The 17,090-nt window shown below is 33.3% G+C and overlaps 1 protein-coding gene across 1 annotated transcript in view; it reads left to right on the plus strand.

Annotated features, from left to right (window-relative positions):
* Window positions 1-17,090, plus strand: part of LOC144453955 (uncharacterized) — a 65,223-nt gene that overhangs the window by 10,723 nt on the left and 37,410 nt on the right. The window contains exons 2-10 of the mRNA XM_078145328.1: window positions 2,608-2,779; window positions 3,423-3,553; window positions 3,922-4,045; window positions 4,460-4,588; window positions 5,366-5,461; window positions 13,218-13,354; window positions 14,579-14,783; window positions 16,336-16,447; window positions 16,776-16,930. Coding sequence (XP_078001454.1) covers window positions 2,648-2,779; window positions 3,423-3,553; window positions 3,922-4,045; window positions 4,460-4,588; window positions 5,366-5,461; window positions 13,218-13,354; window positions 14,579-14,783; window positions 16,336-16,447; window positions 16,776-16,930 — 1,221 coding nt within the window. The 5' untranslated portion in view covers window positions 2,608-2,647. The remainder of the gene's footprint in view (window positions 1-2,607; window positions 2,780-3,422; window positions 3,554-3,921; window positions 4,046-4,459; window positions 4,589-5,365; window positions 5,462-13,217; window positions 13,355-14,578; window positions 14,784-16,335; window positions 16,448-16,775; window positions 16,931-17,090) is intronic.

Genomic DNA, 17,090 nt, shown 5'->3' on the forward strand with positions numbered 1-17,090 from the left:
CTTGATATACTGGTTTGACAGTATAGCCCAGAGACTTGGTTATCTGACTTGACATACTGGCTTGACAGTATAGCCCAGAGACTTGGCTTTCTGATATCATAGTTACATTTGTATCAGGACCAGGGGTGGTATCAAGGCCTTGTTGATAGATAGATAGATACTTGCCTTGCACTTATAGTCTGTAGTGAATGATATCAGAATGTCATAGTATCCATGTACATGTACCTTGACTAGGATGATAACAACAATGTTATTGCGGTTACCTGGGCAAAGGGCAAACGACTTGTCAGTGATCACTTTGACCCTGTTTTGACCTTTTTTAAACTTTAATAGATGAAACCAGCACTTGACATGGCCAGCTGTTTTGACAAAGTTGTTTTCATTTCCAGCTAGATAGTACCACATTTCTGGGCTAAAATTACATTTTTCTCAAACATTTAATATTGCAACAGAACTGAATGTATCTCAAAAGTAATATTTATAAAATTCAAATTATTCTATAATTGTTACAATGTTTTATGTGAAAAGTTCTCCACAGAGAGTGCAAATATATGATGTCAATTAATTTATCAGTTTCTAATTTACTCATGGAGTTACAATGTAACATTTAGTGCAATGGCATTGTGAATTAAATCGGTGAACTTTGACCTTAACATCATCTATGGTCCAAAATCTGAAAATTTATGTTGTGATCAATTATAGGTATGTTTTTCCAGTATGTTGTAAAAGGTTTCGTAACAGAATATCAGGTTCTAGCAGCAGTCTTTGGGTCGACAACATGTAAGACTTTTCCAAAACTAGCAATGTTATTTACTGTAGATGAACATTTGAAATTTGTTGCATATTTTGCTTTCGGTGAAAATTGTGTAATTGCAAGATTTGTCAACATTCTCAGGGAAAAAGTGTGACTAACAGTGACTCAGCAATTTCTTTGAAAGTTGACTACAAACTATAGAAAGATTATGAAATCTATGTACACATACTTCACAAAAAAATGGTCAGTGATTAAGAGATACAGTATCTTTGACTAGTATCTTTGACAAATTATGATATCAGCACCAGTGACTGGTTAGGCCTAACAAAAAAAAAATTTGTGTGGTTCTGATTACGCTCAATTTTAGAAAAGGTGGGGCAGGTAGATTTTTTTTTTTTTTTTTTTTAATATATATTTTTTTCATATGTAAGTGTCTAGTTAAGGTAATTATGTTTTACCTTGTTTTCCATATGGTATCTGTGTTATTGATAAGTTTTATAGTGTCTTTATAAATTGATGTCAGTTTCTCCACATCCGCTACTTCTTGCGATACATGACAATTTTCATGATTTTACTAATTTTTTCTCGAATACGTAAAAAAACAAGTTGAGGGTTGACAGTGAAAATCTAGGTGTAGTCGGGTAACCGAAACCAAATGATTTATATTAGGCCTAATAGTTATTTGATTAATATGTATTGACAGTTTACATTTTAGTCAAGCTAGGGAGTAGGATTTATGTTAGGTAAGGTATAGGTGTAGGGTAAAGCTCCCTAGCACAGATTACATTTGTATTGCTGACTCATAGTGGTTCACGCTTGTACAGATACATACATGTACATGTATAGACAAGTTAACGGAAATGTTTAATTATAATAATAACAATAATTTAATTTCTTTAAAAAGAACACATCGGATGCTGACAAGAGAAGACAAGACATGTAACAATAGCATCCTTTTATCTCATCTCATCTCATCTTGTACTGATTGTATTTATGAGTCATTCTTTTGAAAACTTAGTGTTATATACTTTGTACATCAGTTATCTAAGGCTTACATGACATGCACAAATATCTAACTAGCTGTGCAGTGAGTGGTCAATAGTGTATCTCTGGGTCAGCCATAGACAGATAGGTATGCAGTCAGTTGTACGACGCAAAATTCTTTGCATAGTTGATAGAGGCACAGAGAGAGAGAGATAGTCTATGCTCTCTGACGCTGCACAGCTTTGTAGGACAGATTGTAATTGCTAGCTATTGTATAGACCAAAATAGAACAGTACGCACTAATCAGTTAATTTAAAATGTACATACATGTATATGTTGTAGTGTTGAGATGATTTCTAGAAAAAAAACCTGTTGAATTTGAAATTATATTTATCATGATAAAAAGCTCATGTGTTCATTTTCTACCATGTATGCTCATTTACTATGATTAAAGTACATTTTAGGAAAACTCTTTAATCTAATATGTCAACATAGACGCCACAATTTCCCACCCCAATAAGAACAGTTGATTCCCTCCCCAGTATGAGAATGGTGTAAGGAGAGCACTTTAACATTCAGAAAAAAGTTAATTCAAATATGTTATTGTTTGTTTGTTTGCACACGTTTTCTCTACTAATTCATAATCAATAGTTTGCACATGCTATTTTCACTTTTCCAGTTGAAAATGCGTAGCATCAATTCATTGGTTTGAAATGTAAGGTTAAAGTTCTCTTTTTAGTTGTCACATGCTGATAACATCGCAGTATTGGTGATAATAGGCATGTACAAATGTACTTACTTGTCAGAATATTCTGATAATTACAATCATCAAAGTAAAATCATCTTTGTTGTCATCTGCTTTGTTGCAGTTTTTAAAAGAAGCCCAAGAAGACTGATACTATCATCACCATGGCAGCCCATCCACTAAAACTTGGAAAAGATGGGTTGCCTCCAAAACAAGGTCTGTACGACCCAGCGTATGAGAAAGATGCATGTGGTGTGGGATTTGTGGTCAACATTGACGGCTCCAGAAATCATAAAGTAAGTGAAAATATCTACAAAAGGAAAAGTTCAGAGAGGAAAAATATCCAGACTCTAAAATGTTACAAATCATGTCTGTGACCAATGAATGACAAGTAGACATTTGATGCCTATCAAATAAATGCAAATGTATTGACAACTTTTAGACAAAAAATTAGGAATTGATCATATTCTCGATTGAAAATTTAAGAAACACAAATTTGTGAGTTAAGGTTAAGAACTTTTGTGATCATTTTTGTGCAGCCAAAAACTTAGATGAAGAAATTGTGACAAATTTGAAAAATGAAATTTTGCAATTCAGCTGTTAGTAGCTAGTCTAGTGCTAATCATGGCATCGAACCTCAGGATCTCTCTTTATGGTGGTAAAGAGATGATTTGATACATACAGTACCACAGGTAGATCTAGACTACATGTAAAACTATAAATTATTGTCTGCCTGCAGTAAATACGTACCAATTTGAAAACATGATCCAGACAAATATGTGATGAAGTGCATGTGACAACCAAATGTAGTCTGTCAACAATTTTGATATTTCCATTCATTTTGTCAGCCATGTTTGTCTTCATAATTTGAAGTTGTACTTGTGGTACAAAAATTAACACAAATTTTCATTTTCCGATTCTTCTCTGAACTTTATACAGGTGTTACGAGACTCGCAGATTATGTTGGAACGAATGCAGCATAGAGGTGCGTGTGGTTGTGATGCATTAACTGGTGATGGTGCTGGTCTACTATCTGGAATACCACACGAGTTGTATGTCAGAGAGCTTAGGTAGGTACTTGTATTTTACTGCTACAACTATGCTAGTTTTGGCTTTCGTACAAAGTTACTTGTGAGGTTTATGTGTTTAGTCACACATAATTCCACAATATGCAGAAAACAGGTGAATAGTGTAGAAATCAAAACAAATTTAGAAACGTGAAAATACACATTACTAATTATGATAGATAACACGAGAGATGGATACATTTTTCGTTCCACACTCAATTTTGTAAAAAAAATATCTCTCGCAATGACATACCATGCTTTAAAAATGATACCGATAAGTAGAGTTGATTTTTATCAAATACCACAAAATGGTGTAAAAATGTAACGTTATGTGCTTTGATGAAATGTTTTCTGAATATTTTTGGCTTCAGCAAACAAGGAGTAACACTACCCCCACCAGGGAAGTATGCTACTGGTATACTCTGTCTTGATCCTGATACTGCCAGCCAATGTGAACAGTTATTTGCCAACTTAGCTGTGGAATGTCAACTACAGGTAAAACTAACAGTATTCTTCGAGAAAAAAAAAATTGAAATTCTCTATTTTTTTTAATATTAATTTTACATTTTTTAGTTGTCCAAGTAAATGTTATAGACAATCCATGGCTGTATTTGAAATTAAATCATGGGTGATCAAGCCAGATTTCTTTAATGTACAAGTGTAAATATGTTACAATGGCTGTGATTGGCTGATGAATGCTTGTGATGTTCTTGAGAACCAGTAAGAATGAAGATTAGATCTTTAATACATGAGTCGATGAGATCAAGTCTAGATGATTATTTTTAGATTATCCTTGTTCATTACATTTGATATTTTCTCACGTAAGTAATTTTCTTCAAGATATTTAAATGAAAAAAAATATGTTGAATTTCTAGATATGAGTCAAGATTGTATATTATTTTGATCTAGGTTTTATGTTGGCGTACTGTACCCACAAACAATAGTACTATTGGTGAGATGGCTAAAGAATTGGAACCATTGATGAGACAAGTTTTTATCACAAGTCAGAGTGAAGATGAGGACACTTTCAGAGGACAGGTAAGGGAAAGACAAGAGTTGGTTTGTTTGATATGCCAGTTTTGAGTCACCCACTGCAATCGGCGCACAGGCAAATTTTATAAACTGTGAGCGTAATGTCACCATGTGAGGGTGTTATTTTAGAGGGGTTGTTACCATTGGACCAGTTAGAATTCTATCGAATTATGAATCCTAGAGTCTTGTCTACATGTAGGTCGTAGGTGGCTGCCTAAAAGAAATTCAAATTCAAATGAAAAACAAAAAATGTAGAAAAAATATGATGTTGTTCTAAAGGGACCATGTCACGATGCCTTGTTTAGGCAATTTCATATAAAAAGTACACTTCAAATGATAAACGTTAAAAAAATCAGAAAAAAATGTGATATTTCAACAATGCTGTTTTTTTGAGGAATTAGTGTCAGGATGCCATGTTTGTCAGTGATATACAAACAGTAAATCTTAGATGAAAAAATTTGAAAAAAATATTTGTAAAAATGCAATTATTATTGTTTCAATTCGTCAGTTTTAGAGGAATCAGTATCATAAAATCTTGTTTGTGGGTGACTTTACAAAGGTATATTTTAATGATGAAATTTTTTTTTTTAAATGTCATGGTGTCTTCAGCTGCTTCAATTGTTTTAGGAAAATTAGTATTATGAACTATACTTTTTAGGTGATTTCATACAAACACTATATTTCAAATGAAACAAAATATGGTAAACAAATTTGAAAAATTAAAAAAAAAATTATTTTCTCAACACTAATACCATGATGGTTGTTTCTTTCCTCTCCATGTAGGTGTTTTCATTAAGAAAGCAAGCAACCCATCAAATTCAAGGTCAAGATTTTCGATTTTACATCTGTAACCTTTCACTGGATACCATAGTGTACAAGGTAAGAAGTTTAATACTACCAGAGTTTGTTAACTATTGACTGAACTCTAAACTTGGCCTCATCAGCCGAGAGTTTATTTATATCTATTATGCACTGTAGACCCTATAGTGCACTTTTCCTAGTACACGCGATGAGTACGGATTAGTCACGATTTGCACACACAGTATTTGAAGTTAACAGAATGAGTGTTTATAGACTCTGGTTTCGTTGTATCAAATGAAAATTTCTACTCATAGAATCAAAAACATTTCTGGGGAGCAGATCCCAAAGTTTTACTGATGCCTCTTATGGCAATGTTGAAAAAAATTTGAATTCGTTTCCAAGCAAATTTTTGACTGCATAGAAATTTTCATTTGAAGTGTATAATACATCCACTTCCAAGCTAACCCAAAGTCCTGCCAAATTTTGAATATGTCACATTCAATATACAAATACAATTGAGTTACATGTAATGTTGATATGAAATATTGTATCTAAATATTTGAAAAATAAAAAGTATGTTTTGTAAATCACAATATCGTTAACTTTTCCTCCAAAATGTTGACATGGTAATGGAAAATTACTATTTTAAGTGTGATAATGGCCTGATTTTGTCTGAAGCTGGAAATTAATTAAATTGCGCCTTTCATGCAGTAATGCATTCATCACATTCTGGAAGTCAACCCTACAAAGTCAATTTACACAAAGGAATTATTTTAGTTAATGCTTGGAAGGGAATTAAATTGATCCATAATATTGCTTTCGTCACACTTGGCCTGATCCTGGTGAAGTGCCGGTGATGAAAATTAAATTTCATTTATATGCTAATTTTGACAAACCAGGAAACCAATAGGAATAAGAGAATTCTATTGTTTTGCAAATCTGATGACGTCACAAGGCTATGATGTCATAGAATGTACGTCAATAATGTATCAATATGTATTAGTTTATTGTGAACAAGTCACTGGGGGATTTGTATACCAATTTCCCGTAGATTAAAAACACATTATCGTAATTCAATCACGAAAACTTCTTCCAAGCTGTTTTCTTCATACACTGTAATCAAATTTCAATGAATTGGATGAATCTGGTCATCTTAGAGTATTCAAATCTGTGTGAATATCTTAACAAGCAATCTTAACCCTGAGAAATTTGATTGATAATGAGATTTTATAGTGTGTTGAATGTATGTTAAAACCTTCGACCTGAAATTCACTTTTATCAAAGGACAAACTCAGAAGCAAATTGTTTTCAAAACCAAGTTCTAATATAATATTAACTTTAATTTTTAATCATAACATTTGATCATCTAAATTGTTATTAAACGTTGACAAGATATCCTTTCCTCTTAACATTCAAACTTGATATTTTGGTAATTTTAATGAAATAATGCACTGATACCAACAGAACAAAATTAAAATATACAGTAGAATATAAAAAATTGCATAAATATTTGAATAATTTCAACAAAATTTAGCAAGACACGACTCAGTTTATTACTAGTAACTCATGCCTAGTATGATATTATGTGTTTTGATTAGCTTAGACAGGTTAGAGAGAGAGCGTGCAACCAGGATTTGCTTATCAAACAGTATATTACTACAAATGTAAAACATATGGTATCATATCAGTTATGACGAAATTATGATAACAAAACAAGATATTGCATATTGCAATGTACACTCTGAATAATTTCAATATGCAAATATGAAGATTATGCTCCTCATTATCTCCTGTTGTTTACCTCCCAAACAACAGACAGACATTAGTTTTTTAATTAATGGAGAATCCTATGGTAACGTATTTTATGATGGCACCTGCAGTGTCAATGATAAAAATATTTTTTGTAGAAACACCAAAAATAATCCTAACACAAATTTGATAGGCCATTTTCATGGATTTTCTGACCGTATTATACATTTCATAGTGCATTCAAATGCGTAAAGTTTGCAATCATGTTGGCCGCGAACGGGTCCACTGAAATTCTTGGTGTACCTGCAATAGCATTTTACCTCATGCTAGAGTGTCAACATAGAACAAGATGGCCAATTATTCTCATACATGCCTATAGTAATGCAAATGAAGCTCGTGGAGTAGAAGTTATGTTGTTGACTAAGAAATTGAATCGTAGTTATTTTTATGATACACCTAGGTACATGTAGTAATATTCTATTTCAGGTAGCGAGAATTAGGAAATGCCTACATTTTTGTATGTCAGCTTACGATTGAAATGTAAATGGGAAAAAACAGTTTTCTGCATGGTAGAGGTATAGAAAAAGTGAGTCTTAAAAAAAATAATGACCCAATCAAATCCTTATGGCTCACTGATAAGAAGGCACTTATGTGAGAATGTGGTAATGAATCATGGGCCTTTAAGGTTTGTGTCAAGAAATTCCAGGGAAGCACTCTGGTCGTCTTTTCAGCTTTCATGAGTTTCATTGAGAGTGAAACTGGTATAATATAGCTATATAGGGATTACAAGGTAACAGCTGTCTGTCTGCTTTGATGCATTTCATGACAACTGATAAAATATACTCAACAGATCAGTAAACAGTAAAAGAGGATTTTATATCACGGATGATAACCCACAGTTGTGAGTTTATCACACATTAAATTTTTACGTCATGAAACATCTATGTATAATGATTTCTAAGGATTAGAAATTTATTGTGTACAGTTACTCTTTTTACATCCCGCGAAATATTAAATTATTATTTCCAAACAGATTATTTTAAATATTTAGTTTGATTGGGATTCTATTAGATGTTTGCTTTTATACTAACATATGTTTATCACAAATGAATACTCTAACGACAAGGATATCTGACTCAACATGCAGACTTGACTTTATAGGTTGTCCTGGTGAACGAACTTTTCAGGCCAGACAGCCAAATCTTTGGGCTAACTAATTAATGCTTAAAGTGATTCACTTTTACTTTCAACAAAGAATAAGTAATGTTTTATAAGATTACAATAAGTTAACAATATGCTTTCCCTTATTATGTATGTTAAATAGTACAATATGCTAATAGTGATTTCCTGTTTATGAATTTTTAATTACTGAATATAATTATGTGTTCCTGAAAACAAAATGGCAACCATGTGTAGTGTAGTCGAGTAAATATCTGTGTGGCCGTTTTCTATGATCTCTGTGTTTACTCATTGTCAAATGGTCAAATTCTAAACTCAATTCTACCAAAAATGTGGCTAAATCTGCTGGGGAAAGGCTGAACAGCGCATGTTAGTAGTAATCCATCACACACTGACAGATGGTTGTAATTGGTTACTTTGTCAGTTTACTATAAACTCAACCTTCAGTTGTAAAGTAAAGTAAAGTAACATGAGGAGGTGATAACGTCACCACATTTATATCAGCACCAGTGTGCCCTCTAGTGATAGCCAAATTTTGTTGTTGTGAGACAATATGATAAAAACTGGCATTTCTTGTGAGTCACCACATAGTAAGAGATAGGGGGAAAACCAAAGTTTGGTGCATCACTAGAACTTGTGTAGTCAAGCGGTGGTGTGTCAAATTGGCTTAGAGAGATCAGCGCTCCAATAGCATTAAACAAGTGCTGTCAGTGGTAAGAACAGTATGTCGTGTTAGAGTAAGCCATTTGACTATACGGAGGAGAGAGATCATAGAAAACGACCATATGTATAGTTACTAGACTAAATAAATAAATACAGTGTATATAATCACAGCGCTAAACTAATGCTGAAGTTGTTAATCTACAAAAATGAAATAACAATTTATAGTTTGAACTATTGATTATATAAATATAATCGTTGTAAACTACTAATTTAGGAAGTTGCAATTTTGCGATTCCGAAAATGTGTCAGTTTTACCGTTTCTAGTACATTCCATCCAAAAGGGAAATCTGTCTAAATTGCAGAGTAGATTTTGATGTTTTCAATGTTTGCTACTTGTAACTAAATTGCTATAGAATGTTAACAAAGTTGCAGGACATTACATCCTTAGTAACCATTTCTCTAAACTGTAGAGTTTAAAGACCCGTATTTATTTCAAGAGATTTATAATCAGTTTCTTGTTACGTACTAAAAGCAGTTTTTCTTGTACTCATTCTCTTGAAGTAAATTTGACTGAAGAATAGGATAAAAAGATGAAGTAGGTATTGACGTCATAAATGTCTGATTTGTATACTTCCTGTAAGTGGTAGAATGTTACTTAGAAAGCATTGAGATGTAACACCCACGTATTTACTGATGACGCTGATCCAAAGATATTGATTGAAACTGATGTCTTGTTTACAAATGGGTCTTACATTCTGAGCAAAAATTGTATTTTACATCTTGATTTTAGCATATTATTTCACACTCGACGTACATTGTAGTACTGTATGTTACTCAGGATATGGCATCTTGAATGGCAGTCACCAAATTTTGAGAATACTAGCAGTTTATATTTTTTAATGAATATATATAATAATGAAATTTGTAATGTCATGTGATTATTGGTAGTTTTCAGTTTAACGTTTATTTAGTGTCAATGTTAATGGGTCAAGGTTAAAATTGTAGATCTCCAGATTTGAACAAAAATATGCTGACAAGTAAAACATATACGTCATTCGAAATATTCCACCTGGAGTTTGATAATCAAAGCTTATACATAGTTGTCAACGTTCAACATATTTAGATATATTTTTTTTAATACAGTCATTCTTTTTATCATTTGTTTTTTTGTTAATTCATTAGATGATCATTTCCTCTTCCAGTTCTCTTTAAAAAAACAAAATGAAGTTAATTTGTGTTACCATAACAACACCTGGCAGACTGTTCGATGTCTGTTTTTTAATAAAACAAGTATGGAGATATAAAGAGTCAGTATGGCTGATATGTGTTATTATGAAACATATTTTATTTTTGAAACTCACAATTTTAAATATGTCTAATTTCCTGTTGTTTGTTTTGTGGTGTTTGTATTTCATATAAAAACTAAATATGTCAATATATCCTTGTTACTTGTTATTTAATGTTACGCTGTTCATGCACACCACGCATGATTTTTTGCAACTTAAAAACAATTGCAGTTATTTGCTGTCATAATTTGAATAAAGTCCACTTTCATAAATGTTATACATTGTATACAGTAACCATTACCGGCATATATCATGATTGTATCCATTCACATTTCACGTGACTCCCTCATGAATGACCTTGCGCCCCTATGTAGAAATGGAATACCCTGACCTCAAAACAAATCATGTGGAAAAGTTATGACGGGTTCATAAATTAACATAAAGTTAAATAAATTAAGTGTCAGTAAGTCTCCCAGCTACAACACACGTGTAACAAGCATGTTGCTGTGTAGATATAGTTCAAAAGCATTGGACAGAGATTGTGCCATCAAATCACGTGAAGTTCTCATGGTTTTTTGCTATGTTTGGCATGCAAAAACTCTTATCTGAGATTTGAAAAATAGAACAAATTATATCGTTATTTATAGTTTGACATATATGCCGACTCATTTCTTTTGATACAATATTCGTTACCAACAACAAGTATTTTGTTAAAAGAAATATGAATCCTCATATACCATATGTTTGTAATTTGTTACTAGCATGTGATTTTGCTGAAATGAAGTGATGATATAATATAAGATAAGATAAGATATAACATTATTACAACCGGAAATTGACAAATTTATTTGGGTACATAAGTGTAATAAAGACATTAAAGAACACTGCGGTGAGCTGCCTGCTAATGTTAAAAATAAAGTAAAACAAATGCCTTGATTAAATATTTTGACATGAGTTTAGATACATACACAGAGCAATTATAATCTCTTTTTTGTTTTAAATTAAATTGCTCTTTCTTTTCTATACTATTGAATTCTGAATTGATATTATAAATTACACAAAATAATTTATCTTTTTGTTTTGTATATAGTTTGCAATGTATCGAATGGTGTTCGTTGTCTTCTATTGTATTACAATTTGTACATAGTCTGTTCTCAATTGATAATGATAATAACATATTTATAGAGTGCGGAGTCTCCATCAATTGATAATTCTCACTGACACTGTACAAATAAAGCAGGGCATATAGACAGTGTAAATTTAGCTGTATAGATTGGTTTGCTTTCCACCCTCTCTGAAGTCTATGTTTGGTACAAGTTATGTTTATAGTGAAGTCTGTATGTGTACGCTGTGCATGTAGTATTTGAAAAGACAATACAAACACTGCTATGGCCTTGAATCTATGCCATGGTGGTCTGAGTCTATGCTATCATGTTCACCAGACCATAGCAAAGACAAGAGAGAATGTCCCAGCATGGTCATTATTCAAATATGTAACCTGGACTATACATTACAATACAAAACATTTGGAACTTTCCATCACTTGCTAAGGTCATTCTTCTATGTTCTATGTTCTGTTCCAGTTCTTTAATTATTTTATTTTATTTCATTTTTTATTTTATTTTTTTTTATTTATTTATTTATTTTTTTTATTTTATTTTATTTTATTTTATTTTATTTTATTTTATTTTATTTTATTTTATTTTATTTTATTTTATTTTTTTTTGGGGGGGGGGCTTTCCATCTCTTTTGTGGGATCTTTCCATCTTTAATTTTCAGGGGGCTTTCCATCTGTATTCTGGAGGTCTTTCCCTAGCTATTCTTGGGTATTTTTTCATGTTTCCCAGGATAGCAGTGATATCAGACAAACAAACATAATAATATGAGTCACATATATTTTTATGTTGACTAGTTGAGACAGTGCAAATTGGCCCTTTTATACATACTTTATAAATTTCTCCCTTTTAAAAGACAGGATAAAAATCACACCATATAAACACTATCATTTGTATAGCCTGATGTCCATATTGTGTACGATTGCTTTGTGTTAGAAGAGAAAAGGGGACTTTGACTTTTGAGGTTAAAAATAAAATAAATTTATTAACAGAAAAAAGCCATTATGGTTTCCTGTTATTTTGCAACCTCCAATTACTAGTATTTCATTTCCTGTACACAATAAGAACTGTTAGAAGTGCTCTTAATCTCTTTAAAATATTCAATATTAATATTTTGGAGCTGATTATTACAAATAATCGTTAATAACCGAAACTTAACATTTTCATTACTGCCCAAGATAACAAATACACAACAAATATTACTATGAAATTAAACTCTACAGGTTGTCTGAACAGTCTAGCTTTCAGACTTCTCACAGAGCATCATTCAATATTAAAGTGGCCATATGGCTGAGAATTGGTTATGTATTTTATAAAACAATTTTATCATGGCTTCCTATTTGAAAAAATCAATGTGAAACAACATAGTCCAAGTCCTTGTTTGTAACTCAATAAATTGAAAAAGATTAATAAATGTGTAAAATGTTTCTTATTGTGCGTACAATAACAAACATTTTACACATTTTTTTTAGCTTTTTTCAAACACATACTTGGTTTGTGTTGTTTCACATTGATTTTTCGAGTAGGGAAGGCATGATAAAATTGTTTTCTAAATGAAAAATCCAAAATAAATACCCAATTCTCATCCATATGGTCACTTTAATAAAGAAAATGTAAGGACAGCACTAGATATGCAAGGAGAACCAAGGTGTTAATTATTCAATACTTGTACTAATGAAATGTGTGAGAAGACGATGATAATGAGAAAATAGAACAGTACGATGCACATTTTGAGGAAAATGAAAAAAAAATACATGTATCAGAAGAAATCATAGCTAAAAATGAAAATATCATTGTAAAGTAAATTAATACAATTGTATTGTTTGTTTGTCTTTATTCTAGGGTTTACTGACTACAACCCAACTATGGCAGTATTTCCTAGACCTTCAGGATCCTGATTTTAAAACACACATAGCTCTCGTTCATAGCCGTTTCTCAACCAATACGTTCCCTAGTTGGGAAAGGGCACATCCTAACCGGTAAGTAGAAATCCAGAATCTCTGCCGAAGTCGTAATAAAAAAATTGTGTGGTTCCCGATTATGCTCAATTTTAGAATAGGTGGGGTAGGTAGATTTTTTATTTTATTTTGTTATATATTTTTTGCATGTGTGAGTGTCCAGTTCAGGTTTTCCACTGTTTTCCAAATAATCTCTGTATTGTTTATTTCTTCCATTCAGATGTACAGCCATTACAGATTGAAAGAATAGTTTTATATTGTCTTCTTAAGCTGATGTCAGTTACCGTATCCAATATTTCTCGTGAGACTTCACAATTTTTCTCAGGGTCGGCAGTGAAAAACTAGGTGGGGTTGGGTAACCGGAACCAAACAATTATTTTTTTTTGTGCCTAATGCCTAGCACAATGAAATGTATGGTTCTGATGATTTAACCCTAGTTAGGTTTTCCTTGTCAATATTTTTTTGTGTACATTGAGAAAAATATCTCACAAATGGTGGATGTAAACTTTAGGAATTAAAAAAGAGGCACATCCCAACCTTTAATAATATATTCAAAAGAAAAATATCTTGAAAATGGCATGAAATTAGACATCAAAACAGAGATCCTGTGAGCTTCTAAAAGAATTACATTAAAAATTTAGAAATGCTGACCATACCATTAGAAGGGGAACCACAGACTTGGCCTAACAATGACATTGTTCAATTTCTATAACTAGCCAGGAATATGAACTGACTACAGGCATTTGAGGTCCTAAAGTTACACTGTAGAACAGGACAGCATTGATTCTAGATGCCCTTAGCATATACATTACATGTATAAAGAAATCTTTGTTTGTAATCTCTGACCCAACACACTCTAAATTCCTTACACACTTAGCTGTAGTGGAACACCTATAGTTCAAGTTGGGATTTCCTTTGTTTTCAGGAATAGTTGCTTGCAATGACCGATTTCACTTTAATGAGCTGCCGAGCATGGCATACTTACCTGCACTCCTATAGTTTAGGTTGAGATTTCCTTTGTTTTCAGTCTTTGAACTTTTGCTTACACTCATTAGTCAGGCCACACATCAAATATGCTGTTCAATTTTGGAACCCACACTAACCCCCTATAGTTCAGGTGTAGATTTCTTTTGTTTTCAATATTAGACCCTGTGCTTGCCATCTTTTAACCTGTAGGTTCTGTATAAAACATAATAGGCTGTTGTACTTGTGTTACAATTTTGAATTTCACTTCATTTTCTACAGATATTTAGCTCACAATGGAGAGATTAACACACTCAGGGGAAATGTGAACTTGATGAGGGCAAGAGAAGGCGTGATGAAAAGTAAGAAATTTGGTCCACAGTTGAAGAAGCTGTATCCAGTGGTAGAGGACGGATTGTCTGATTCCGGATGTGTGGATACAGTGCTGGAATTCCTGGTGAATGCAGGAGGAAGATCTCTGCCGGAGGTAGATTTCCATTTACTAAGTAGTGTTGTGTGCACTTTTTTCTCTAAGTTTCTTTGATAAGATGTGTATCATGTTTTAGTATTAGTCCTGTGATCAAGTTGATGCATTTGGCAACTAACGATAGATAAAAGCACTATTGGATCAGTTCTGTATAGTAATACAAATATTGACACTATGGTGTCTAAGTTAGACTATACCCCAGGCCTCGAAATTCGTTTTTTCCCCCACCTGCCCATTGGGCAGGTGGTTGAAAATTTTACCTGCCCAACCAAAATTTTACCTGCCCAATTCACGTTTCACTAATTTTGTTACAAGTCCTTTAATTAGATCAAGTCTTCTACGGTAAGTAACTATTGAGCCACCTGTCTAATGCCCTGATCGCAACATAGCCTCACTCTCTGGCCCATCCAATACAATACGTAGTAACGCATCTAATGAGTCGATACTCAGTGAACTGCGCCAATCGTTGTCTTCTCTTTTCAACCATTTATATTCTTTCTCCCATTCTTCACGGAGTTTTCGCTTTCTTTTCCTTTCATCCTGCTTCCAAAACGTTGTCGATTTGCTATCTCCGTCATCATCTTTGTGTTACTTTTCAGTCTCTTTCGATGTACTTGGTATTACCACTAAATTATCACTCTCCATACGCAACTTCCCAGCTTTCTCGCCGTCACCACCCTCACTTTCTTTTCTTTCTTGCTTCTTCTTCTTTTCATTTGGAGTATCATTGTTTGAAGACTTCATAAATCCAAACTTTAATAAGCTCATGTTTATTCAACAGCTTTCATTTAATAGTATACGTAACATCACTTCGAGGTCAGGGCCCGCAAAGGTAAATACGACTTCATGATCGACACATGACATGGCTGGTCACATGAGTGAAACACATGGTTGCTATTGATATGCAAATCAAACCAATACATGTTATGACGCGAATGTCCATATATGGAGAGGTTGAAAGGTCATTGCATTCTGGCATTAGGCAATGCGGAAATGAAGAAACTTAGGTTTGATCGAAACAAGCTAAGTTACAAGAGACAAATCGACAAAAAATAAAACCCAAAAACGATTGCGATAACAATTATTGACCAAATTAGAATAAGCAGTTTAGAATAAAGTATTCCAAAAAAAACCGCCGGCCCAACTGGGCAGGTGTGCATAAATTTTACCGGCCCAGCACCACTTTTCACCTGCCCTGGGCCGTTGGGCCGGCGGGAATTTCGAGCCCTGTACCCCTATTAAACCTTAGCTACAAAAGCGTAAAAAGTCAATGTACTAAATTTCAGTCTTTTGAGAAAGCATGTGAAATCATAGACTCTCCTCCAACATTGGTGGGGCATTGGGTCTATGGTCAAATGAATGCCAGATATACAATTCATAAAATGACCACTAGGTGGCGCTGTTCACAAGATTACCTGCACCTGGCATTACAATATGTGTATAAGAAAACAATGGCAAAATGTCAGTACACCATCAGCCCAAATAACACACTGAATTACAGGATTCAATACTTCTTTCTTTCCCATTCCCTCCTTTCCTTCTATTCACACAGGCCATGATCACCATGGTACCGGAAGCCTGGCAGAATGATGATTTGATGTCTGAAGAGAGGAAGGCATTCTATAAATGGAGTGCATTTGCTATGGAGCCATGGGATGGACCAGGTAGGATGAATATGCAAATTTCTCATTTTACAAATTATATGCAAACCATTGATATGAGAGAGAGAGAGAGAGAGAGAGAGAGAGAGAGAGAGAGAGAGAGAGAGAGAGAGAGAGAGAGAGAGAGAGAGAGAGAGAGAGAGAGAGAGAGACAGAGACAGAGACAGAGACAGAGACAGACAGACAGACAGACAGACAGACAGACAGAGTTTTCTGTTGTGTAATATATACAAAATTAAAACAAGACAAAGGAATAGTTTACATATTTATTCGTTTGTCCGTTGACAGAAGTAAATAGATTAAAAACATTACATTTGTTTACGATCTACAGCATTGTTTACTTTCACCGATGGACGATACATTGGTGCCATCTTGGATAGGAATGGACTGAGACCGTCACGTTATTATATTACAAAGTCTGGTCAAATGTATATGGCTAGTGAGGTTGGAGTCACTGATGTAGAGAACAGTAATGTCATACAAAAGGTAACTCAAGCCAAGTTGAACAAAAAATATGGAATATATACTCTGGTTGTTCTATGTCATGACAATGCATGTATATGTCACAACAACATGTGTCTATGTTACTGGTTCAGCTGTGTTCGAAATATGAGTCAAAACGTACAAAATTACCATTACTTTCCCA

This window comes from Glandiceps talaboti, chromosome 3 (assembly GCF_964340395.1).
Source record: "Glandiceps talaboti chromosome 3, keGlaTala1.1, whole genome shotgun sequence".
In the NCBI taxonomy this organism is placed as follows: domain Eukaryota; kingdom Metazoa; phylum Hemichordata; class Enteropneusta; family Spengelidae; genus Glandiceps; species Glandiceps talaboti.